Source organism: Ursus maritimus, unplaced genomic scaffold (genome assembly GCF_017311325.1).
Source record: "Ursus maritimus isolate PB19 unplaced genomic scaffold, ASM1731132v1 scaffold_13, whole genome shotgun sequence".
Lineage (NCBI taxonomy): Eukaryota > Metazoa > Chordata > Mammalia > Carnivora > Ursidae > Ursus > Ursus maritimus.
This window is the reverse complement of record NW_024423675.1, coordinates 18,781,061-18,808,574: the sequence shown is the minus strand read 5'-3', so window position 1 is coordinate 18,808,574 and position 27,514 is coordinate 18,781,061. Positions and strand designations below refer to the sequence as shown.

Genomic DNA, 27,514 nt, shown 5'->3' with positions numbered 1-27,514 from the left:
GGACAAATCAGCCCATAGAAGACCTACCTAAGTACCCCTCCTCCCCACCACCTCTGCTCACAGGCCACGAAACGAAAATGGTTTTCATCTTCTCCCTACACTGGCATTCTAAGTGACCAGAAAGAATTCTTCCCTGATGCTATTGTTATGCGGTCTCCCAGCTGTGGACTCCTCTGCAAATTCCCACCCCTGACAGCCTTAGGAAAAGCCAAAGGGAGTCAGACTTTGTCTCGGTGATGACACCGAGGAAACTGAGGAAAACAGGCTGATTGTTTTCCTCAATCAAACCTCAATCAAACTCAAACCCCTTGAGTTTCCTTTCTCTTATTTCTCCTTTCAGGCTTCCTAAACCTGCTTTCTCTCCAACCCAATTACACGAGGCTGTTGCTGCTGTTCTTTGACTCTATTCTGACCTCCTTCCTGAATGCAGTGATGTTCTCTGGACTGGCCTCGAGAACAGTTGGGGAGTAGACCTGGGTGTGTTCAGTTGCTTCCCCCAAACCCTCTCAACATTCCTCTTCTTTTAGGTACAGGTCTTCTCCCTCCAAGGACCCAGCTTCTGCTGTATTTCTGCAAGGTCTTACTCCCATCTGGCTTTCAAGAACTGAGAAAGTTCTGAATGATGAGGAGGGAACTCATAATATGATAAAGGTCCTCCTCTCACTATAGCTCTTAATCAAACTCCCACCATCGATATGAGCATTGTAATAGAGGAAAAGAAGAGGACAGAAGGCTTTCTAGTCCCAAAAGAATGAGGCAATAATGGTAAAGGGACTAGCAATAGAGGTGAAGTTTGGGGCAGGGGCTAGTCCCCCGCAGCTGGCTCTAAATGTTCCCTCTTCTGGACTCCCACAAGCCATGTTGCTGGAGTGTTCATGTGATGTGAATTTCTACAGCTTCCTTTATTGAAAGTTATTTGCCTTGGTCATAAATTTAGCTATAGCAGCGAAATACCCTGGCATGCGTATGTGCGCATGTGCACCTATCTATGAAGAGGTAGAAGGGGCTACACGGGATTGTGTTATATCAAACAGTACTCAAGCTTTATCTAATGTCACTCATCTTGACAGCCTCACATTTTCAAAATTAATAAAAAGCATAAGGAAGCTGCTACACAATCACCAACCAAGGAATCTTGGCCACCAAGCTAAATATCGAGTCATCTGTGTTGTACATTAAGTGTGAAGGCACATATCACAGTTTGGGATTTAAATGGAAAAATCAATACCCTACAGGAGTCTCCGGTTGCACAGCAGATTTCTCTATCAGCCCATGCTTTGTTCGTCAGTGCCTTCTGATTACACATCCTTGTGCATTCCAGGCATGAATTCTGCTTTGCTTCTGTTTAGGTTACTTAACCCTCTTCCAAGAAGCAGAGGCCGGGGGTGTGGGGAAGAGGGCAGAGACAATAAACGATCACTAATAAAGTCTAAGGCAATGCCCAAGCTACCTGGCCAGGGTACTTTCTGTCAACGCCTGTGGCCCAGACAGTTAGCCGTGTAGCCCTCTGTCCTGATCACCTGGGAGCCTAGAAGCAACCTGTGGCCCCAGTGTTTTCTCCCAAGGGCCACTGGCATCCCCCACGAGGCTCCTCCACTTTCTAAACCCACCGCTGCTCTTGCTACAGGGAACTCGGCAAGACGGCTCTTACGCTAAGAAAGCACTTTGGAGCGGGACTTGCCATCTTTTTTCACGAAGTCTTTAAAAATTTGCTCTAAGCTGCACTAAGAAAACTCCAAGGACTTCCTATCTCTCTCTTCAGAAGGTACAAGTCTCTTTCATATAGAAACATAACTTCTCCAGGCTTCATAACCAGCCAAACACCACTGCTCTTCTTGCACTTGAAAAAATTAAATTTCTCCTTGGAGAGATAAGCTTGTTTTTTTCTCTTTATCCTCCTTTTTCCTTTATCACAGAAAAGTATGCTGATGAAAATAAAGCATTTCTAACAGTGACGAGAAGGACAAAGATTATATCAATCTCTCAAAACTACTGCTAACACAATATTGTGTTTAAGCATAGCAATGATTAAACATATATTTTCTCTAAAGACAGCTGGAAAAGATGTTCACATATATGTCTTACTTCCTCCTCTATAAACTGACCACAACCAGCACTCAAGCACGTTCATTTTACCAATAGATATTTTTTAAAAAATCAAATATGGCATGTTACTTTTAACAATTTCTCTAAAAAGAAGCAAGATACTCCCCAAAGCATTTTGATACCAAAACATAGCATAAATGGCCCCTAGGGTCTTCTGCTGGATAACCATAGTTATAGAGCGAAATATTAAAACGGAAAAGAATGAAAAAGGTTTCCCCCAAAACAGGTCACGCTAGCAGGCCTGGAAGTTTAAGAGCCCTAAGATAAAATATAAGGTGAGTTGAATTTTCAGAAAAAAAAAATATTGCATTTATAAGCAGCGAATTGGCCTGCGGATTGGTGGGTCAAGGGATAGGACACAGAGAGTGAGTGGTGCTATTGTAACCATGCAGTTTGTGAGCGGGGAAAGGAGTTTCTCACTGGCAGCGTCTAGCTGCTGCGGCTAGGATGGGTAAGGACGGTATTTTTCTCTCTTCTCCTGCTCTTTGGACACCTTGTTTTTAATGAACAGTTGGTATCAGAGCTAAGTCCAAAGACTGCTACATGTGGGATTGCCTAATGCGGAGACCTGGCAGAGCTGAACTGTGTTCGGCCAAAAAACCAAATAGAAATGAGACTACCTCAGAATGTAACAACTGAGCATCCTCATTCTCTTCCAGTGTTTTCATTTAGTTGGGGCAAATGTTTTGCTTTAATGCAATTGAAGAGAAAAGAACATTTAGGGACAACATAGCTAGATCCCTCATAAAGCTTCATTTTCAAAAGCAGTGTTTAAATCTCTAAATAAATGACAATTCATTCTCTGTTTACTTTAGGTAAACAGAAAATGCATTGCGGAGCACTCATTTTCAAAAGCTAATCAAGAACATTAGGTCCCAACAGATTCATTTAATAGAAATATAATAGGCATAAAATGAACAGCAAATTAACCCTGTGTTGGAACAGAGTCCCTGTCACAGCTAATACCCTCTCTCTCACGACCTGTAAACATCCCTGCATCCTGTCGCTGCTTTGACTTCTCCTACGTAGAAAAGACGAAAGTTCCTGATTGAGTTTGGCAAGAGCGTGTAGGAATACTTGAATTCTAAAGGGAGTACTGCGTGTCAACTCTGCTATCTTTCCTAGCAGAACAAAATATTACCATGTTGTCTCCTAAAATAGTGTACAATTAGGAAGCAGGAGGAAGAGTGGAGGTGGGACTGTTTTTTTTCCAAGCTGTATATATCAACTGTCTTTCTCTGTATTTTTAACTTTACTAGCCATTCTCCAAAGGGCTGGTTATAAACTACTATACAAAACAAGCTAATAAAGACAGGGCCATCCAAGCTCTATAATCAGATATAAAAGATTTGCAAACAATTTGAGATCGTATAATTAATATTCAGTGATATCAGAATTAGCATTTAGAACTCTATACAGAAAAACTATAATACTTCATAAATTATGTAATAATGAACAAACCCTTTCAAAAACTGTTTTCACTGTGCTAACGTAACATTCTAGACTTGTTGTAAGTATGTTATTCTTACAAGTAGTTCGCAGTTATTCTTGAAGGCAAGCCTTGGAGTTTCCTTAGCATAGTGCTGCTGGGGGAAATTTTCAGCATGTCCATCTTCATCTCTAGCCTGAAGGGAAATATAATGGCCTATTTAGGGACTTACAAATAATGGAAGAAAAAAAAGCTAAAAGCATAACAGCTCAGATCATTAAACAAACGGGAATCCAGAAATAACAACATTATTAAGAAGTTTGTTTAAATACGCAGTACGCCTTTTAGATATCAAAATTTGGGATTTATTTTTCTTTACATAGTTTGGTTTGAACATGCAAATTCATCGTGGTGTAATATTTTAAATGATACGAAGCAAACCAAAATCAAGTAATTTTGTCGGAAATTACCACCATTTTGGTCTTCCAGTGACTTTTTGTTGCACATTTAGGATTATATGACATACGTACGTGTTTAAACTTTTTGGCATGCTTAAGCAATCTCTAGATAATGCACTTTAAAAAAATTCTAATAGCAAGGCCATAAGAAAAGCAATTTGCATCGTTATATTTTGCATTGTAATACTATTAGAGATAAACTGATTCCCCTTGATTTTTAAATAAAGATCTGAAAGGAGCAATGATCTAGTAAGAACAATGATTCTTCAATCGAATGCAGTAAAAAAATAGATTTAATTAAGAAGCTGCATTAAAAGTTACTGGTTATTTTGATCTACACTGTTAATTAAGAAAGCTGAAGTTTAAATGGAGACATTAACAGAACCCATTAGCAATACCGCTTGCATACAGTCTTCTCTTTCTAATCTCCATCGGTTTCTGGTTTGGAGTTGGAGAGAGGGAGAGGTAGGTGAGAGGAGGCGTGTCTGCAGCACACTCATTAAACCATTCATTTGGGTGACACTTGCACCCCGCTCTGCTCTCATCTCATCTTAGCCCTAACTGCTCTCCCTTTCCTGGCCTCCTGAAATTCACAGCTGAGCTGTCTCCCTCACATATGGCTTGCATATAATTATGCATATTCCATTTTGCACTGCATTAAAATGATGAGCTCCTGGCTCCCTGCCAGCTGATTTTAAAAAGCCCAAGTGAAGTAGGAAAAAGGAGAGAAACACAGGGAGAGCCGCAGAGGAAGCAGCAGGTAGTTCTGTCTGCTGTCTCTTTAGATAAAATGTATGTCTGGCACCAAGGGAACAGCTGAGAACTACCTGTTGTGATGTATGGATGGAGGGGGAGAAAACAATGAGTCTACGTCTGTGGCACAGCGATGACAGCCCTTGTGTATTGTTTCTCTTTTCATGGAGTGAAATTTGCCCGCTGACAAGTATCACTCAGAGCTCCTCCGCTAGACTAGGGACTGTCATTTTAGAAACGGATCCAGATTTTGTCCATTTTAGGATGTATCGCTTGTTTTTAATAAAGGCTTCTGCTACTTATTACAGGGAGGGAACCGGATGGAATTTGGAAGTGGAATGTCAGCAGGCAGTGATATTTGGGTTACCACAAGTCGGTGGGAGAAGACATTGCTCTGTTTTGGTTTCATTTTTGAAATTTATGAACATCTCTGGGATTGGGTGCCTTGTCATGACACCTTTTCTCTCCCTGCCAAATCAGAGTAACATAAATATGTCGTTACAGGATTGGACTACATGTGACAGAAAGTGTAAGCATCATTCACATCCAGTGGTTACGCAGGCACGGAAACCGATGATGTTCCTTCTCACAGCGTCAAGCTCTACACCATCGCTACGTCGGGGTCTAAGCTAATAGAGTCTTCATTGTCGGGGTCTAAGCTAATAGAGTCCTCAATGGGGCCCACCTTAAAGTGGACTGTATAAATAAAAGGCAGCTGGAGGAAAAACAATATTATGTCAAAGGGTAGGAACAATGTTAGATTCTTCGATTCTTTGTAAGTGCATTTTAAGCCACTTTGTGAGGTCTCCTGAAGGCAGGGACCTCATCTACTTCATTTCTTATTCTGCCATGCCCAGCGCCTTACTTTGAGTTAGTACTTAACAGACATTGAAGTGATAGGGGAAAAAAAAAAAAACATACATGGATAGTCACTCGACCCTACCGTAAACAACTCTGCAGAAAATGCCACCTCAAAATATGCTCAACTTGGTGGTAGGTTTATTATATTCCTGATGCACTATGATACATATGCTTGGAAACACACTTAGCATATAGTTTACGAGCGCTACTATTTACATATATATGTCTATATTCAATATCTATGTATCTTGTGTATAAATATTCATAAGGTGGAATATGTTTATTATGCATGTACTATGTGTACACAGTCATATACACCAGATGCCTGGGGATATTTTCAACATTGGTGGCAAAAATACATCCATCCCACTTACATGTAAGGTGATCACAATGCTTTTATATTTTTAAAGGACAAAAAAAAAAAAGTCCCATTGTCTAAGATTTGAAGGTGCTTCCTCAAAGGAGCTAAAGACTTCACATAAAGCCTATTAATTAATGAAGTTGAATAAAGCAGCAGTGGAAGAGAAAGAAGAGGGAGACCAGGAGAATTGGAAGTGAAGAGAGAAAGCCAGAAATCTGCTTCTTTATTGAGCCATATATTTGCCTCTGCATCAAACTCCATGGCCCTTGGAATGGTCTGCCTCTCACGATCAACCTGATTCCAAAGTCTAAGACATTCCACCCTCCAGCCATTTGCTGTGTTTCCACCACATGCCACCGAGCTAGAAAGCACACACCACGCACGGACACCGGGCGCCATCCCCCTCACATGTGTGTGCATACACAAGCACTCACCCACCTCTTGCCAAAGTAATTCCTTGTGCATTCTGAAGCTTTTTTAGGGTAAAATTGAAAATTACTCTTCCTAGACCAAGTGAAATTAGTGCATTCGTTGAAGGTGGTAGTTCTCTCCTCCAGCCACATGCTAGAGTCATCTGGGGTGGCTTTTTAACATTGGAGCCTATCCTCCCCCTCCCATCCCACCTTTCCAAGACTCTGATTTAATTGGACCAGGGTGGGACCTGGACATGGGTGTTTTGTAAAAAGGTTTCAGGGGATTGTAATGTACAAGCAGGGCTGAGAACCACTGATCTAAGGAGCATGCCCAGAGGAGGGGTATCGAGAGCAGGCTCTCGGCAGAGTGTTGGCAGAATGTTCTCTAACCATGTCCCAACCTCACTGGACTGAATTACTCTGCAACAAGTGAGGATGTAGGATATGGCCCTTGAGATGGGTCTTATTCTAAAGATCAAGAGAGGACATGACTAGCTGCTTGCAGGCAAAAAAAAAAAAATTCCTTGTTTTAGTTCCTGGCGTGACACCTTGGAAGAACTATTAGACCAGTTCCTCAAAAGGTCTTTCTGAATCTCTCCAACCAAGTCAAAAATCCCCACCTGCCCTCTCTTAGACTGGACACAGGTGCAACTTTATGCTAATTGGTGTGATTTTTATCCCGTACCACCCCCGACCCAGGCCACCCAAAGACTGCACACTTCCTACGGGCAGGGATGGTACCTGGTTCCTCACCGGACCATCGGCCCCAGCCACTGCCTGGTGCACAGTAAGTGTTCTGTGGGAATGATCTCTATTTTCCTTCCTAGCAACCCGATGGTGATGTTAGACAAAAATCCTAAGAGCTTCCTTATCCTACATGTAGAATCATTTTAGAATGTTTTGTAACCTGTTATATATTGAAGCCAGCGCCTTCTTCTGCCTCGGCCCCATCTGGGGTGGCAGACAATGGCATATCAAGGCAGGCGCGTGGAGAGAGCCCACACCCCTGCAGGGAGGGGTGTGCAAACCCTGCAGATACTCAAAATCTCCAGTCATTGTAATAACATGAAGCAGAATGACTTTTAGCTGGTTTTATCATTGTTCTTAAATTCTCCGCAGACAATGGGTTTTCTAACTGCCTGTCTTAGGGCAGACCACCCCACCACCAGCTCTTGGCATTTCCTGGGGCCAGGAGACCTGTGTTGATGTCTGACTTTGTTCTGGAGTGACCAGTTCTGACAGAAGGAATGCCAAGATACATGATGAACTAACTCTCTCCGTGTGTCTTATTCTTAACAGCTTTATTCTGACTAATATGCTGGATATTTACGCCAACTATGAGGAAAAGCAAATGGGAAGCTATTTTTCTCCCTTACATTTTACTACAAATGTGATTGTCAGACCAAAGGTGCATTTTTTAAATCTATTATTCTAAGAAGACTTTACTTCTTGCCATAAAATAGAAATAAAAATCCTTCAATTAAACTGCAAAAAGTAAAAATCCTTCATTTAAACTGCAAGGGGATTTCCCCATCTTGCTGACAGTCATGCATCCATTTTCATGTTGTGCCTACCATTTGAATAAATATTAGATTATGTGAGAAATTTAGACTAATTGCCTCTCTACTTCAAAAATCTCTGGCTTAAACAAACTTCAGATTCACCTCTCTTTCCCTGTGAATCACCACTAATTCACTTTTTTAGTTTGATTCTTACATACAGCAATCTTTAGTTCTCTTTCAAAGAATTCACTTCTTCCTTTGGGCCAAAGCTTTGGTGTCATGTGCCTATGCAAGCAAGCTCAGCATTTTTCTTTTTTTTTTTTCTCCTCTGGAGAAACATTTCCCTCAGAAAATGTGGAACATTCTAAAAACAGTTCCACAGGCCTACCCCAGAAAAGTGAGATATTTCTGACTCAACAAAAAGGTTAACACTGTTGCCATTTAAGTGGAAGGATAACGAGGCTTCCCAGTTAATATCTTCCCGTGATGAATGGGAGTTGACACCTTCACGTCACTGTGATTTCAGAATTTCTTCGGAAGACAAGAGAAGGTTCTGCATGGAGCCAGGGCCAGGGAGAGCGTAGCCGAGCCTCCAAACTCAGTGTTCTGGGGCCCCAGCAGATGTAGAGCCTGTCAGCTCACACATGTGGTGTCGCTACCAGACTTGAGAGCATCAAAAATAGTGCATCTCAAACTTGTGGGAGTAGGTTTAGAGATGAAGAGTTGCTGGGGAAAACTTGGATATTTTAGAACTCATTTTGCGAACCAAAAGTAATAGAATTTCTTTTCAAAAGTCAAGATAAAAAAGCACAGGGACACCTCTTCTGAAAACTCCTAGAATTTCATCTTCTGACATCCCGTGTCTGGTCTCTCCTTCCTGAGTCAAATGCCTACATACGTTTCTCTTGAGGAAGCTCAGAGAGGAGTAAATTGCAACCATCGCACGTGGCCTTTCAGTGTGCTGTGAACATCTTTGTGAACTTGACATAAAGGTCAGCCCGGTGTCTGGGCCCCTCGGTGAAGTTCAGCCCGCGCTGGCCCTGGGCTAGAATAATGCAGGGAGGCCCGCAGAGTAGCTCCGGCTTCCACTGAGTTACGACCCAGTTATGCTCCTCTCGGTGGCTCAACTCCTCGTGACTGAATGCCCAGCTCCCCTCAACTGGATTCCTGTCCTTTACCCCCATTTTCTCCTTGTAAAACTAGATTTCATCTGTCCTCCCGAATTCTCCTGGAAAATTCTTATACACCTTTTAAGCATTCATTCAGGCTATAGCTCCTTTAGGAAGCCATTCCAGACCTCTTCCTCCTGGTCCTAACCTGGGCTCTATACCCCTGTGTGTGTGTGTGTGTGTGTGTGTGTGTGTGTGTGTGTGTGTATCTCCACTTCATCCACTGCATTGCATTATGACCATCTATGTGTTTGCTTTCCCCACTAATCTGTGAGGTCCTTGAGTGCAGAAATAGTGTTCTATTCAGCTGTACATTTCTAGGGCTTCAGCTACAGTCTGGCATGTTATAAAGGCTCCATTAATGGTAAGTGAGTGAGTGTGTGAATGAGCTCCAATACTTCAACCCCAACAACTGGACATTCTGCCTTGCACTCTAGTCCCCAGAGGTGAGTGTCCTGCTCCTGAATCCCAGAAGCCATCTCCCTTCCTGAGTCTCAGCAGGCCGCTGCCAGAGCTCTCTGATCACTCCGGCCAGCCTCCCACCTGGACCTTCACTGGCTATTCCATGCACTTCTGCCCAACACCTGCCCCTCCCACCTGGTTAGACGCTAGAGTCTTAGCCTCACTGCAGATCTTGTACTCAATTTGGACTTTGGCCAATAATCATTGTATCTACATGTTTCTCTCCTCTGCCTCCCACTCTAACCTCTGGTCGTTGTCTAATGAATTCGCATCCTCAAAGTCCATTCCCAGATTAACCAACTGGTGCCTTGCTCCCTGTTTAGGATACCTCACTTAGCCCTAGTGCCCCAAGTCAGTCTGGGACTCCTTGGTGTAATTCGTCTTGGTTATGACTCAGTCTTACCTTCTCTACCAGACTGGAAACTGCTTAAGGGAAAATGTACAAGGCCCCCATGCTCAGCAGAGTACGTTTTACAACAAAAAAACCCGTACATATATGTTGAATGGATTCATTAACCCTTTGCTCTTCCTTAAGCTAAGCCCCAGAAATGTTGTTTTTCTCCAGCCTGAATTACCTGCCTCTATAAATGGATCCCCTGAAGTATGAGTTGTTTCTATGCAAATAATCAAGTCAGTGCATATCAGATTGCAGAGAATTGCATGGCTCATGGACAGGATTATGTGTGCATGCTGCTTGGGTAGAGAGCTTTCTCTCACACAGAGGACTCCTGCCTGACATCAGACTCCCTACTCTGGAGACACCCCAGGCGCCCAGGAACATCAGTCTCTGGACCCAGGCATCTGCTCAATTCACGTTGGTACTAATTTTTGCATCAGGATCCCTTGCCCTCCCGTTCATTAGCTTGTCATCAAAGATTGACTACGGGATTCCTGCAGTGGTGCTGTTTTACTTTGTTCTTTTAACAAAATGTACTTAAATTTCCATTTAGCAAGTAGGCCAAGGGAGAAGCTGTTTCCCCAGTGAACTTCCTCCTAATTCTCCCAGCTCCATACCTGCCAAGCTCCTCTGACAGCTCCCACATCTCTGATAGATGAGATGGACTTATTTGCTGCAGCTCTTTTTTTCACTCCATGCAAACCTTTATATATATCATAAATTTTTAATATCCAATTTGGAGTCTTCAAAGAATAATGGTAACAAATACGCAACATGAAGATAATGGGAATCGAATCATGTTTATGGCCTCCATGAGCATCTCCTTAAACGATGTCAGGTCAGAGCCACTCAGAGCGGTGAGTGTGTGAGGCTAGCGGGCTGATCTCATGCCTGATTAATGGCTGCCCTTACTCAGGGGCCCTAATGGATTGCATGACAGTTACGGCAACAAATTCCACATCAGCCTGAAATACAGCTACCACGCGAGCTAAAATATATCATGCTCATCCCAGCACATTACAGCTGTGTCCGGAATAATCAGAGCAGTTGCTAAGTGGTTCTGAAATTCCCTGTTTTTGCTTTTCATTTTTTAAAATCTAGTTTTCCTCTATCGGACAGGACTGCTGGATTTATCTTGCACTGTTTCTCGTCGGGTCACCTGAGCGTCTTTGGTAAGGATTGTTTTATCGAAGTGGTCCATAGGTAAGGCCCAGCAGCTGGGGCATGTGCCCCCCCTTTTGTATTCTCTGCGAAAGCCACGCCACCATGCATCCAAAGCAGCTTCTGATTATCCCAGGCCCCTTGATCCATGGTGGATTATCTGGGCTCCTCGATGGCTCCCCGTCCCCCACCTCCTGCCTCCGCCCACCAACTGCCTTTTGGCTTTTCACTCGCTATTCATCTGTATTTATTACCCAGGGTCATGCGAGGGGAAAAAAAAGGCAGGCAATTCCACTTTGTTACCCACTGGCACCTATCAAATACTTAAATAATTGGCCTAGTCCAGGCATTTCAGGTGGTCCTTTTATTCCTTTTCTCTGAAATCACTAGGCAGAAGGGGCTGGACTCTAGGCTTTATTTACAGACCTCAGGATGGCCCTAAGAAATTGGATGAAATGCGAAGCAGGCAAGGACCCCATCTGTAAGACTAGGAAAGGATCCAGACGTAATGGAGGAGATTTACTACCCGCAGGAAGTCTCTCTCGAAATAACCTGGCCTCAGATGGGAATAGGAAACACACCAGAACCAGATGAAGATACTGCTCTGGATATTATCAAAGATTCATAGTAATGGCTCACATCCCTACAGCTCTTACGTATGCAGCAGACACCATTCTGAGCGCTTTATACGTATTAACCCATTTAACACACACGTCCATACATACACTAAAACAAAACAACAACTCATGAGCAGGCACTCTCATTGTCTCCGTCTTACATATGGGAAACAAGAGCACAGAGAGATGATGGAGTGCACGCAGCGTCACAGCTAACAAGGGCTGGAACCCGGATTCAAACCCAGACAATCTGCCTCCACAGCCCCTACTCTACACTTGAGAACCTGCTACCTCTCTGCTAGTGGTTAAAAAAAAAAAAAAATCAGTGTGAAATAACTTGAAAATACTGATATCAAGACGCTAAAAATATGTTATTAATTAAGGGAGGTTTTCATAATTCTTTGGTTTTCTTGGGTTTTCAATTCCAAGATTGAATACACCAAGGAAACTAGGAAAGGAGAGGACAGTGTTTAAGAACAAACATAACTGAGGGGGGTGGGGTGGTCTGCAAAGAGCCTAGGAAAAAAGAAGCAAGAGCAAACATGAGTCAGTAAGTCTCTGGCACAGCCTGAGGGAGATGCCACTTCAAACTTTATAAAACTAGTCCTTAAAACAAACCAACTTCTTTGACCTGATTCTTATTAAATAACCTTTGGATCACTGATTATGACACCTAAGCCCATCAGTTCCAGAAGGATGTGTCCTACAGTGCTCACTCAACTATTCAGATCCTTTAGCAATTTCCTTTGTGAATTTCTAAAAGCATTATTAGTATTATCATATTATTTTTTATTAATCCCATAAATGGTGCAGACTCTAAAGGACATTGTGTGTCTTATCTCATTCAGTCCCGGCTCTCCAGCATATAAATGCAGATTGTGGCTTTGGTTAACATGAGTCAGCTCAGCAAAGCTGTGGAGACTCTTGGATGAACTGGTGAAATGAAGTCACCGGACTTGCCCAGCTGAGAAACAGGCCTTGACTGTGGTGATTCTTCAAGGGTGGGGTTGTGGGGAGCCAAAGGCCAGTTCAGCACCCTCTGTTCAATACCACAACAACCTCCACTACTTGGAAAAACAGACAGAAAAACAGTAATGCAGCCCCTATCAGGCCGTTGGCTAATTATCTCAGCAGGTGAGAAGACAGTGCAAAAGACTTGGAGTCATCCTGGGAGAGTTAACTTGCTCTGTGTCTCTGCCACAGAACATACCCTTTATCATGACCTGCCACGTCCTATATATATACCCGGGAAACAGGTGAGAGCATGTGGATGAATCAGTGTGTATCTCTCACTACTTCTAGAGGAAACGACTCAAAGGGCATACCTGGGTGATGGTGATCATGGATAGCCATGAGTCATGAACTGAAACCACTGGATCCTTGGATTAGTTTCCAACTCTGAGGCCAAGGACTATAGGCTCTAAATCAGCAGCCATATTTGTCAAAGACCATGATGTCACAATTGTTATCTGTAATAAAGTTTCAGTGTTCAAACCAACCTTTTTTCTCCCTACCAGCAACCACAGAAATGCCGCAATGAGGGTCCAGATACAACAGGGCTGCCTCCATCTTCTCTGCATGGTTCACATGGGCCTCAGTCTACCCCATCCCCAGGAGGCCCCCCAACCTACAAAGTGGGCCTGTAGATGCCCCACAATATTCTGCACTCTTGTCACTGGTTCCCCACCAGCTCCAGCTTCAAGGCCACTTCTATACCACTCTCAGCTCTCAACCCTCACCCTTGACTCTGGCCTGCCTTGGACACTTTGATCTGTGCACTTGGTCTGGCTCGAGCTGTTTCCACAGACAGTTGCCTTGAAATGGCCGTTCTGGTCCTCCACTCTGGACAGCCACAGAAAATATCCCACTCTGTTAACTGCTCTGACCAGGGACAGTTTTACAGTCAGCATCCTACAAATATACAAAGGTGTCCTAAAGATAAGATTTCTTTAGTAAGAAATGGAAGTGAAAATTATGCAATGGTCTTAAAGATCTAAAATTGGCCTGACATAAAGAAGAAAGACCAAGACTAGGAGAAAATCCTGGCTGTTACTGTGCACTGTCCACACAAATGTTCTGACCAACAGGAAGTGATGCTGTGGTTTGTTCCTGCAGAGGCAGGCAAGGGAGAAGGACAAGGTGACACATCTACTCACTCTGCCCCCGGGGCTTGCAGACTGTGAAGTCAGGATGTGATTTGGAACTGGATGGTCCTCCTGACAGCTTTCGCTGCAAGCCACATACAACTTGAACTGTCAACAGAGGCACCATCAGGCTTAGAGGAACAAGTTCAAATTACCTTGTTTCCAAACACAGGACTGAGGGGTGACTGTGTGGCTTAGTTGGTTAAGCATCCGACTCTTGATTTTGGCTCAGGTCATGATCTCAGGATAGTGTAGAGAAGCCCTGCATCGGGCTCTGTGATGGGTGTGGAGCCTGCCTAAGATTCTCTCTCTCTCTCTCTCTCTCTTTGCCCCACCTCCACAGCCTTCTCTAAAAATATTATTAATAATAATAATAATAATATTAACAATAATTTAAAAAAACAAACCCAGGACTGATCAGCCTCTCCGAGGAGACAAATGTAAAATGGCAGCAAAGGAGCTTCTGCTCAAACGGCATTCTCTGGAGTCTTCATTTTAAATCCCATCATTCTGCAGATGATGAATGGAAGTAATAAAAGGCAGGACTGTGACATGTTTAAATAAGGGACAATCTTTCCAGCAGAATTTGGCTTGTTTTGAGGGAAGGGCCTGGGGAAGCCAGCAGCTGAGTATCAGGGTAAGGTCCATTTTTAGATGATAACTTCAGTTAACGCTCATTCCTCTGTCACCCCTTTTTAAAGGTATTATTATTATTATTATTATTATTATTATATTTCCAAGAGTTATATTTTCAAGTCAAAGCCTAGGTAACAAAAGACAAAAAGCGTCCTGGGTTTCCACATCCTCTCTCTTTACGGTACAATTGAGAACAAGAGAGGGTAGTTTTCCCCTGCACAGCGAGCAGCCCTGCCCCTTCCGTTTGCTCTATTCCCTCTCTCACCTAATCTTTCTTTTTACCAAAATTCTCAAACTATTCCAGTTCCTCTGTACCCTGGTATCTCAGTTGCCCAGTGTAGCTCTAGATATGAGATAACTGGAGGCCCCATCAGAGGAAGGCTCCCAGACTGCAGACTGGGCCCTACTGGAGAGAACATCACTGCTTCTAGAAACTTCCAACTCAATGACTGCTTCACAGAGCTGTCACCACAAAGGAAGAAAACTCAGTATAGAAATCATTTTGATAGTAAAACTAAGATAAAAGTTTCTTCTGTACCAGACACCATGCTAAACAATTACAGACTTCGGCTCATAAAGCTCCTCAAACCCTTCTCAGATCTAAATTACCTTTACCACCTCCATTTTGTTAGTATGGAGTCTGAAGTGTAGAGAAGTTCAATAATTTATCCAAAGCTAAGGAGCTGATAAAGGCAAAGCTGGGGTCCAAATGCAGGTGTCACCACACCATGAGCAGGCTCTTGACCCCCACACCACACTGGCTCTCCCACGGCAGCTCAGTCAGCAGAAGATGTTGGCTGACAATGAGCAACAGAAACTGTAGATATTACTAGGAGGCAGAGAAGTCATGGCTCAAATGTCCTAGTGGGTCCTTGCAGGAGAGAACTTGGTCCTCTGATCACCCCCTTTGTGGTGAAGCACCAATGCTCAATGCAGCTCAAATGGAGGTGGTCAAGGGAGCCAGCACTTCCCTGAGGGTCAAGGCCTCAGGGTCAGTCTACTAGGCCAAAGGCAACATAGGCAATAAGAACACAGCCAAAGGCTGAGCAGATCCAAACCTTAAGCCCACAGGATGGAGGCCAATGGCCTTTCCAAGTATTCTGCACTTGAAGTATGGGGTAAAAAAGAGGGAAGGATGGAAGGAGCGGGGGGTGGGGGTGAGGAGTACACATGGAAATGGGAGTTTGCCAGGGGAGTCCTATAGGTCAGCAGGAGAAACTGTGCATGGAGATGGGGGACGGCACATCCCTGAAGTTCACAGACCTCTCATAGGGGGCCTGCTTGTTTTGAAATCCCCCTTATATTTCATTTGCAAATCCTACAAATTTAAGATGATGGGGTTCCAAGGAGAGAGTGGAGCCTAAATCTTCTCTTGGGCATCAACATAGAAAGAACATTGTGTTTCCAAGGACAAAAGATTCTACATTCATAAAACTTTCCTTGTGGTTCTTACCTAATCATAGAATAGAAAACTGTTATGGTTTGATGTGGAAAATAGTAAAAGGGGAATAAGAACGATGACTTGATATAATTATTACTAATATTAGCCTTCCCTTATCACTAAAAATAAGCAGTGTTTACATGCAATCAATTATCCTCGTGTGCAAAATAAAGAACTTTCACTCATACCTTTGCCTTAAGGAATGACAGACGTTGTCTATGAATGATAAAAATGATTTGTCTAATTCTATAAACAGAGGTGGTACTACTCTGTATTTGTACCCAACCATTCTATGTGGCATTGTGACCCCATAGAAAGCAGATAGCAATGATAAGGGAACTTATATAACCTTTTCCTTACGTGCCATTCATTCATTCATTCATTCATCATTTATTGAGCATCTACCATGTGTTTGGCAGTTGTAGACAACTGAATAAGCATCTAAAATGAATGGTATTCAGCCCACACGTCCAACACATTTTAATTTTTTAAGTTCAATGATAACAATAAAACAAATGATCCCTTGCCAAAGTCTAACCATACACAATTTGGAGTGTCAAATAGCACACATTTATATCTTATTTAAAATTTAGATTTTTAAATAATTATAATTTTTAAAAAGTAAATAAAGGTAAGCCACAAAAGGCAAGAAGTAGAAAATATTCTCATAAGCAGACAAGAATTATGAGGAAATAAAAAGCAAGAAAAAGTGAGAGTAAATTCTCCAAGGCCAAGTGTCCCATGTGCCATTTGGTTGAGGATGTTTGTACAGAAAGGGGTGAGGAGGGCCATTTGGTGCCAATACTGAGCTGAGTTTGATTTCTGGCACCAGCAGTAAAACAGGGGACATAACGTCCAGCTCAGAAAGTCAATGCAAGGATTAAATGAAACAATTCATCACATGTCCTACACAATGCCTGGAACAGAGCAAGCGCTCAATATACGACAGTTATTTAAATTTCACAGACCCACTTTCTCCTCTGGAGAGAAAAACTCAGCTGGCAGGAAGGCAATAGGGCCTCACTCTCTCTTCTTATCATTAAAGTCTTGATTACAATTAAGTTGTGTGTAACTAGAGAGCATGCTCAACAGCCAAGACAAACGTCAATCAGAAGACACTGGTGAAGATTTGAGGCCTGTTAGAAATGCATAAATACACCCACTAATCAGGATCCTAACCCCTCTGCACATCGATATTAATGACCACTTCTATCTCTCTTCTGCCATCTGACTACCCATTCCGCTTCCTGAAAATAAAGCATTGTTTTGTTTCCTTTTTTCTCTCTCCATCTCCTCTTGCGTTTCGAGAGCAGTATCTCCATCAAGCAACTTTCTACATGGGCTGAGCAGCTCCCGTCCACGTGAGCCGCCGGGGATTCATGGAGGCTACTATATGCTGAATTCCTCGGCCATCACCACACCTCTGTGGAAGAACTCATCTAAGGTTTTACTGTTGGTCCCTTCCTTACCATTCATATCATCTCCCTTTACTCCATATTCTCCAGCTACTAACTTCATCCTGAATCAACTTTGTTTCTGACTCAGTAACAGAGGACATCTGCACCATTTGCTGATTTAAACACTCAGCAGAGGTTGGGCACGCATACACTGGAACCCACACACTCTTTCCAAGCTGAATGTCCTCACCAAAGACAGAGAGGAGCAGACAAAATAGAAGGGAGAATTTCTAAACAATCCAATATGTGGTTCACTGTTTGCAGAAAATGTGCAAACAAGAGGATATCATTTTCTTATTCAAAAGGCTAGGGTTTCTTTTTTTTTTTTAACTAAATGTTTCATTATCTATTAGGTCCTTATTCATTTTAGAATTCAGCACAAAATTGTTGCCTTTGAGTTTTGTTTTGTTGTTTACGTGTTCACCCTCATCTTCCTGACACATCGTCTCTGCTTCACACCCCTTAGACAGGACCCCGAACCGCCTGGCAAGACAGAATTCTCCGGAAGTGAGGATCTCCTCTCTGAGCTACCTGTGCAATCGGAAACAGCTTTCGGATTTACTTCATCTTGAAGTAAAATGTCCTCCTTGCATGAAACAGTTTCCTTTCTGTGTCTCCCCACCCCCCGCCTGCCACAGGAAGCTGCCGCCCAGGTACCATATAATGTTTATGTTCATTTGTTTCCTTATATGACATCCGGCCCTCCTGTGCTCTACGATCGGATGTCTACAAAGATATAATCAGAATGAAATTGTATTAGTTTAGATCAGCATCGGTGGCAGCAATTCCTTAAATGATACAAACAAGGCAGTAGCTGGAATGTCTGTCTTGTTTCAAGGTAAAAATGAAAAATGACATCTTTGATGGAGAAGACTCCCCAGAGACTAGGGAGAACCGCGGCCTCTTCCCCTGCTCACAGACAGCTCTCTTTCCCGTCATATGGCTGACAGGTGTGTAATCATGTTCCTTAGTCACAGTTTGTGTTAAAATAACCAATTACCAAATGGAGGAGAATGGAGCTCCAGCGTGACTGGCGGCACTGTGGCAAAGTGGTGATGGGCATCCAAGCACAGCTTTAAAGAGAGGCCCCTCCCTCAAAGATGTGCTCCAAGGCTAGAAGCCTTTCCCACTGCACAGTGAATTGCTTGAATGCAGGACGTTTTTCCTCTGGCCCCGGCCCTAAGGAATGAAGAGTCCAACGGGGCTACCAAAGATGATAAGTCCAATTTCCCCAGCACCTGAAGGTCCCTACCATTTCCTGTTCTTGATCTTTCCAGGACACATCACCATCGCCTCTCATGCCCACTCAGATTTCCACCTGAACAGGCCAGTAACTACGATGAACCTATTCTTCCCTCCATAGTGAACATCCCCTTCCACCAGGCCCGACGGGGACAAAGGACAATACTGAAGCCCAAGAGCCCGGACATTCCAGGTGTATCCCCACCAGGCCAGGAGATCCCCAGATCCACTGTCCAAGAAAGGTAGAGTTCCATGCAGGTAGCATATGAAGCTGCATGTTGTTGTATGTCATGGATATAGTCTAGAGAAGCAAGTCCTTTAGCATTCATGAAAAATGTAAGCACAAAAATCACTTTCTATTGGCGCAAAGTTTATTAACATGTTGGGAGGAGAAAGCTTGTAAATAACTCAAATGAAGTCAACGTGGAAAGTTGAGATAATGACTTACGTACAACGGATTAGTTATAACAATAGTGCTGTTAGGACATTGTAGGTGACCTTCACCACGAACCCCTCCTGTCTGTCAGACATGCCCCATCGCTGTGCCGTGGGCGGAGGAACCCTGATTCCTAGACCGGAGGCTGAAGAAGCCAAAGAAGAGGTGGAAGAAAGTCTCTGCCCTATAGCTTTGCTTCCCATCCGTGAAGCAGGGTTAGAACTTCTTAGCCACACTTGGTGGAATGAGAAAGTGGCTGTAACCACCATGCAACACCAGCGGTGTAGCTCAAGGAGAGATTTTTGAGATGCATGTCCACCGATATCGTTTGATGAGAAAGACTGTATGCTTTCAAACAAACAGGAAGTTTTCAGTAAAGCCAAAGGAGGTGCTGATTCAAATTTTAGACAGCAAATATCAAAGTAAAAAAGTGAATCCCCCAAATCTCTGGATTGGTTTATTTAGGCTAAAGGATACAAGGAGATTCAAGAGAGATTCAAGGAAGTGAATGGAAAGTACCATTCTTTTATATCTCTCAATCCTTTTTTCTCTTATCACAAAAGATGTTCCACTGGAAGATTTACCTACAAAAACCAGACCAAAGTTACTTTCCTGTAAAAGGGCTTGGTAAACTAGGCTTTGCATGAAATGGAAGGTCATAAACATTTAAGAGAAGAAAAAAAAAAACCCAAAACATCAGCTGATGTCCCCCTTCTGTGTTCTTCTATAACTGATGAGTTTTTAACCTTAGTCTTGTTATCCTCATTAGCATAAGTGCTAATTACCACCTCTCCTCTCCTACTGGAAGGGCAACCAGGACTCCACAGGGCTTGAACAATGGCTGACATCCCAGGTCGAGGCTGCGGGTGAGGAATGAGATTAGGGCTGTGTAAAGGTAAGTGGAAACCGGTGTGACAGGTGCACTGCACAAGGGACAAAAGGGCAGGGGGCTGCTGGAATCAAGGGTCTCCTTCCAAGGAGGGGTCGAGGCCCACTGCTGCGCTGCGTCTGATGTTCTCTCCTCCACTTATTCATGTGCTCCTGGCAAGTTCGGCAGTGGCACCTTGAGTGAAAAGCACACTATTTTGCACATATGGTGGAGAGGGTCTTGTGCATCAGCTGCACGCATACTGTACTACGTACACATTCTGTTTTCTCTCCGGGCCCAGCCATGCTGCAAACGCTTGCAAATTGGGAAGCCTTCTGTGCAGTAAAAATACGGACAGGAGAAGCTAGACTGTGACTTATAAGATGCGACACTAGCCAAAAAAGCCAAAGTAACTAGAAGTTAAGGCGTGTGCTTCACGCTCGTTGCAACAAAGGCAGCGGCTCTGCGAAGTGGAGACTCCCCGCCAGCGCGGGTTGCATTCCCCTCACCCTGTGGTTTCAGGCCCAGCGAACAGCCTTGCCTTCCACACACACGGTGCCCTCTGCAAACCTCTGCCTATACCCACTGCTGTTTTCTTCTACAGAAAGTTTGAGATGTATATGGGAAAAAATTTTTTCAGTGAAATTTCTCATTTACTTTGGTGGGAGACAGTGGCGAAGTGGCTATTTTTGTCCTGCATTTTACCCTGAGGTCTTCAGCCTACCGTCCTGCAATGGGATGCCGCTGCCCTTACAGAGTCACCGGCATCATTTTCACTTCCTAAGTGTTTCTGAAAGCAAAATGTGATACTACTCGGGGTTCAGAACTCCCTGTATATTTGGGATATGAAAGGGGCAAAGTGGTGGGTTGTTCTGACCTTCCTTCCTCCCACTCTTCCTTTACCTGGCACCCAAATAACGTAATGGTTTTTATAAATAACTCCTTTAAAAGCAACTAAGGAGATTGATATAAAAATCCTAGATTCAAATTACAGATCTTCCTTTCTTTTCTATTAGCCTTGTATAGGAGTAGGAAAACAGTGTAAAAGTATAAAGATTTCTTTAAAAATGAAGGCAATGTTTACAGGGGTCAATGAATTAAGGCTTCTATCACTCTTTCTCAGCCTGCTGAAAATGGTAAGAAAAAATGAAGAAAGCAAGATGTAACCAGGTATCTGGGGCACCTGGGTGGCTCAGTCAGTTAAGTGCCTGCCTTCAGCTCAGGTCATCATCCCAGGGTCCTGGGATCAAGCCCTGCATCATCGGGCTCCCTGCTTAGTGGGGAGCCTGCTTCTCGCTCGCTCTCCCTCTCCTGCTCCTTCCTGCTTGTGTTCTCTCTCTCTCTTTCTCTCAAATAAATAAATAAAATCTTTAAAAAAAAAAAAAGATGTGACCAGGTATGCAATAGAAGGCAGAGAGGAACTACAATGTGGGGTTCCTGGCAAAATACTGACTGCTACAAGTATATAACAGGGGAAGAGCAGAGAGTACCCAGAGCGCTGCCCCATATTGGCCCCACTATCTGCTGCAAGCTCCTTCTTAACCCAGGGACACATCGCACTCGTCCTGACCCTTCGTCTGTGCAGCATCCAAGATGGTAAAGGAGCAGCAGGCTCACTAATGCTGCAGTGTGTGCCTTCCCTAATTCTGTGTGTAGAATTCATGATTCCGTTTCCATGTTATTTAGAATCATCTTCTCACAAATGTTAGGAGTGACGGAAGTTAACCCCAGACTGGTGGGAAGCTTCGAGTTGCCTGAGGCATGCTTTGGCTCATTGCAGTCAGTTGTTCATTTTCAATATGCTTTTAGTTTGTTGAGTTGCTAGAAACAATAAAATACATATTTAAAAGATTGTGTTTTATAAGGACTCCTCCATGGGCAACTTTATACCGCACTTTCCACTGTTCAGCACTTTGTCCAGCTTTCTTTTTCTTTGTCAGGTTTTTGTGGCCATTTTTTTTAATAAGTTGAAATATACAGAAAACATAACAAAGTCAATAACTGGAAAAAGTTCCCAATGCTTAGCTCTATTAACAATAGTGTATGATGATTATGACGGATACACCCTAAGTTCTCAATGGAGATTTCTGAGAAGTATTTATAGGGGAAGGGAAAGACATATTACATACTTGGATAAAGCCCCAGGTTCTTAAAATGGACGTTTTAACAAAGTCATAAGAGAATAAGCCAGTTGAGTTTAAATACTGTTCATCCTTCCACACTCTAGAGCCAGAAAAGGCAGAGCTGGGGGAGAGTCTCTGGGCTACTTTCAGAGCCTCTTTACTAGTTTTCTCTTTGAAAAAATAAAAATTAAAAAAAAATGATTTATTTGCAACACATCCCAGTCCCCATCACTTCAACACAACATAGGACTAGAAAAGAGTCACGCTGCAGGCATCACTTAGTCCAAGGCAGAGCTCCATGCCCCCCAAGGGAGCAAGCCCATCTCCCCCAGAGACCCATGCCCCAAGCCAAACTGAACACAGAAACGGACCAGCCGAGAATGAAGTCGGCCCCAGGCCTCAGCACATCCCACCCTCCTCCCCGGCTCTTCAAGGTCCTTGATGGCAGCCATGGGCACCTCCAAGTAGGCCAACTCCTAGCCTCTTGCCTAGCAGGATACATATTTAAACAAGAATTGGCCACCTTTGTTCTCCCTTTCTCCCAATCTTCTGAGCAAGCAGAAAACTCCTTAAGAGAAGGGACCGGAACTTATGTGACTCTTTCCCATAATCCTCAGAGTTGAAGTTCTGTGAGATGAAGTAAAATGAGTTCAGAACCCTAGAAGTTCCTCTAGGAAGAGCCTTGGTTAATGATTGAATATGCTATGTATTAAAATGCAATCCAATCCCAGAACTGGGTTAGTATAATACGTAGGTATTTTGATGATATAAAATCAAGTAGCAGTACTTGAAATCCCCAAGAATATAGACTTTGAGGAGGTAATTTCTTGATTGAGCAAGAATATGGTGTAGAAAGTGACTGCTCGTGTTGAAAGGGTGTCTTTCTCCAGACAGGCCTGGCATGCAAGGGAGGTTTGAGAGGCATTGTCTCGGGCTGGGGTGGTCAGGAGGGGAGGGGATTTTAGGTGAATGATACAGGTAGGTTTTCAGTAGGAGTCTTTGTTATTTTCCAGGACCCATCCAACTTCCAATTTCACCCTCAAGGAACAAGGCTGAGGAAGAAGAAAGTGTATTCTGGATTTTGGATCAGAACCACAAGTCTGGTTATGTATAATTAAGCCCTAAACTTCTACCATCGTCACCATGTCCTCCCTGCTCTTGCTTACCTACTTCTAGTTTGGTCATTGTTTCCTTTCTCCCTGACTACATACACAGGAAATGAATGAAAGACTCTTGATATCCTAGATACCTAGCACAGTGCTTGACACAGTGAATACTCAGTAAATGTTGGGCTGTGGACCTGGGAAAGCAATCAAGGTGTCTGCCCACCACATCCCCTTCCAAGGGACTGTGCACCATGTTTTGTACCACGTGACCAGCCTCAGCTGACTGGACCAAGGATATGCATGTGACCCAAGAGCAGTCACTAGATAAGGTGTCCAGCAACCCATGATAAGGCCTGTTGCAAAAAGATGTGCCAATTCAATCAGATTTCCTCTTTCAGGAACGAGAACTAGCATATACCAAGAGGCTGCAACACATAGCCACAGGCGCTGAACTGAAAGATCACAATAGTGAGAGGAGCCAGAGAGGCCGTGCTGGAGTCAGACCTACTGAATGGTGAGGACCAGGGACTATGAGGAAGATAGAAAGAAAAACATGGAGCAGACAGCCAGGGAAAATCAGAGATACCATGACAGAGGAGATGGAGAGAAGCCAGGCCCAAAGCTGCCTCAGTTCTCACTGCCTTCTGCTTCCAAATCCTGCCCCCTTTCCTGAAGAGCCAGGCTAAAATAGACAGGAACATCTTCTGTCTTCCATTTAACTCCACTCTTTTCCTTTTCACAAGCCCAGATGCTTGTTTTTCTTTCTCTCCCACGGTGGAGAGGGGAAGTGGCTACTGCACATGAAAGGAGCCTCGAAGGGTGAACAAACACGAGGATTTCGAAACCATCGAGTATCTCATCACAAACCTCCGTCGCCTGCTGGGTCTGATGGACTGGCACTCCACTTAATCTTAGACAGGGAAGGCATGAGTGAGAACGGTCCTGTTTTGTTTCGCAGGAGAAGACGGCAGTGCTAACAAGCAGAACCGGGGGTGTAATGTCCTTCATCACCGAAAATCACCACAAAAGGTGTGGATCCGACAATGCTTTCTGTCTGGTGAATCGTGAAGTCTGAGTGGATGCTATTTTTTATGGCACATCAGCCACGGCCTTTTACCCTTCGGGGCATTTGTCCTTTCTAATTTCTGAGAGTGGCAGATGTCAGCTCCCTTAGCAAGGAACAATTTTTTAAAATCTGTTTGTACACATCAGCTGACACAAACTGAGCTGAAACCCACTGGGGAAAAGTACAAGATTATGCTTGAAGCAACTAGAAAACAAGGCTTCCACTGCCTTCGCTGCACAGTGGGGGAGGGATGGGCCAGCGTGCCTTCTCACCCCCATTTCCTTTATTTTCATTCCACGTATTCCAGCGTACGGTTCTGGAAGGTGCAGAGACTGGTCAATTAATCTGAATACTCAGATCAAGTTCACTTTTAGGTTCACTTAATTTTCTGTTCTCTGGTTTAGAGATTAGGTGTATATTGTACAAGTTAATAGAATCTTATTTTTATTTTCTGGGTTTTTTTTAGTTTATATTATTTATTCATTCTACTTATCTCCAGATACCCCCAGTTAGAGTCAAAGTTCAAGAAAGTGCCAAGGATTGGGGAGTTAGTCCCTGAACTCTGCCTCTACTCCTTGAGCTCCACTCATCCCATCCCATGCCTATCTAGTTCCATTGTCAGCCCAGGAGACCTGGGACCCTGGACCAGGCCCTAGTCACCTCCTACCCAGATGACCATATGGAAACTAAGTCAGCTTTAGGACCCTTCTTCCCTCCCCGCTCCCCCCCACCTCTCTCTCTCTCTCTCTCACACACACACACACACACACACACACACACACACACACACTCATATAGTCTGAGTCAGACCCTTTGCACCTGCCTGTACTGGATTCAGAGAACCCAGCATGAAAATGATGTACAGGTGGTTCAGGGGGAAACAGAACTTTCCACTACGGTAGAGACTGAGACAAGCGGGGCTTAATCAGACTGAACCTAAAAGGCCAGCCTTGTAGAGTCTGCAGCAGACTGAGACAGAGAGGAGCTCAACAGGGCTTCACAGAGACTCTGGAACCCATGGACAGCTGGGTCCTATTTCTGGTGGTCTATGCCACTTCCTTTTGCTTCAATAAATATCACTGAGCCCTTAGGAGAAGACTTCTTAGGGTCTCTTGGCCCTTCAAATGATGAGGAGACTTCACTCCTTTATTAGAGCAAGAGTTGAAATACCACAGATTGATCTAGTCATACAATCCAAACCAAAGAAAACACCTGGACGATCTCAAAATCTGTGTTGCCGTCACCCAAACTTCAACTTTCAGTCGCCATCTCTCTGCTCTCTCTTGCCCTCTTTATTTTGATCTGCTGCCCTTTCAGGCAGTGATCCTGTTTTCTTTAGCAGACCAAAGGCAGTTTGTTTCTGAGTTAAATGTCACTTCAATATTTCCCCAAGTGAGATGTTTGAACCAGTTTATGAGTTTCCTAAGCAACAGAGAAATGCTGGAAAAATATTTGGTATCTCAGGTCCGAAAGTTGCCTTACACTTCGGCTCTCCAAGGCAAATGAAACAGATAGATGGAATACTCCAGCCTCACTAAAGTTTCAAGTTGAAAACTAAAGTATTGGCCTGAAAGCATAGAGCTCTAAAAGCCAGCCTCCCAAAGCCATGCCACTCAGGATTGTGCCCCCAAACAATTTTAATACTGAAATATTCTAGTGACGGTAAGAGAAACAATCGTGGCACAAATCCAGGATCATGGAGCCATGGTGAACAACTAATGTGTGAGGAGGGAAGTAAGCTTCCCCAGCCAAACACAGAATTCTGCGGGAAAATTCCTGTGGGAACCCAGATTATGCCCCGAAGGCTGAGATTTGATTAACCTTCTTGTAGCATGTGTAACGACAAATGTTATTGGTCATAAAATTATCCAGCCCTTATTAAAACACAGCTGCAGCTCTGGGCTCAGTGACCTCCTAGGGGAGAGATTTCCATAAGATAGTGATAGACTGTATGGAAGGAGAGCGCCTTCCTAGCGTTGAAACTACAGGAGAGTGTTTTCCACTTTAATGAGGAGCTCTTGAAAGAGACCAGGCTCCTTCGTATTAAAAGCTTTAAGAAATGGAAGGACCAGATTACATTCGGTCTGCTACTTGGTGGGCAGCCAGCCTACAGCTCACAATATGGATCCATCTTCCTTTACAGAGAACATGCAGAGCCACGTTCACACAGACATACCTATCTTGCATCCAACTGTTATTGCTGAGGATGTTTTCTTTTTCTCTTCGTCTTATATAATCAGAGCATCCCAGAATTTGAAGGAAATTTAGAGACTCTCTGGTCCAACAACCCATCCAACTCTACCACTAAGTAGAACTGTATGAAAATGGGAACCTACCTTGAACATGTTCCGGAGGGGCTCTGCAACTCTAGGGCATGGTATCAAGGGCTACCACAGCCAATGGAATGTATTCCTCCCAAGAGCTAGTGTTAGTCAGCTCTCCATCTCAAATTGTGGGGGGCTTCCCTGTGCTTTCCTGAGCCCCCACATTCAAGGCGAGGGCAGCTATGAGGCTCCATCCCCTACAAGCCAGACACCGTTGTGGGAAGGGGATCCTCTGCTTTTCCGGCATACTGGAGAATCTTTGAGCAATGCCTTTTTGCCTACTATAAGTTTTTAAATAGCTAAAGACAAAATAAGAACAATGAAAATGCTTATTCTTTTCTGTAGTTTGTTCCTCACTATTTATACCCAACTTTCTTTTCCTTCACATGAGCCACTAAACTTATTTTTATTAATAGTGCTTCCTTTGTGAGATTCAAATTTGCTCCTAGGACTCCTTCCCCAAGATACAGAGTATTTCCCCTGTTTAATTTCTCCTAACTTGATCATTTATCTGCTGAAAAAATCAACACTTAAGGATTGCAGAGTTGTATCTCATTGATTTTTTTCTCAACGATAAAAATTTCCCAGTGATATAATTTTTCCTCAAATGATGTGAAAGCTTTCCTTGTGAAATTATTTTGGACCATCAAATTCCTACAATCCATGGTTCTTATTTTTCTCTTACATATCATGCAACCACTAATATTTTATCATGTTTAAAATTTTTATTATGAATTTTAAAAACATACACAAAAACAAAGATAACAGAACAGCGAATCTCCAAATTCCCATCACTCAGCTTCAATAACTATCAAATTTTACCCTACTTGCTTCATCCGTCCCTTCTTTTCATGCCTTCCTTGCAGGAGTATAAAGTAATCCTGAGTCATGTCATCCCTCCATACATCAGTATACATTTCATTCTATCAGTTTTTACATAATGTTGATATTATTTTATTTTCCTTCTTTGAGACTTTCCACA

General features: G+C 43.4%; 1 protein-coding gene across 2 annotated transcripts in view; it reads right to left on the bottom strand.

The window, feature by feature from the left end:
• Positions 1 to 27,514, bottom strand: part of LOC103675896 (sine oculis binding protein homolog) — a 160,182-nt gene that overhangs the window by 62,577 nt on the left and 70,091 nt on the right. For both annotated transcript variants that reach the window (XM_040627588.1, XM_040627589.1), the window contains exon 5: positions 3,636 to 3,731. In XM_040627588.1, the coding sequence (XP_040483522.1) occupies positions 3,636 to 3,731 (96 nt within the window). The remainder of the gene's footprint in view (positions 1 to 3,635; positions 3,732 to 27,514) is intronic.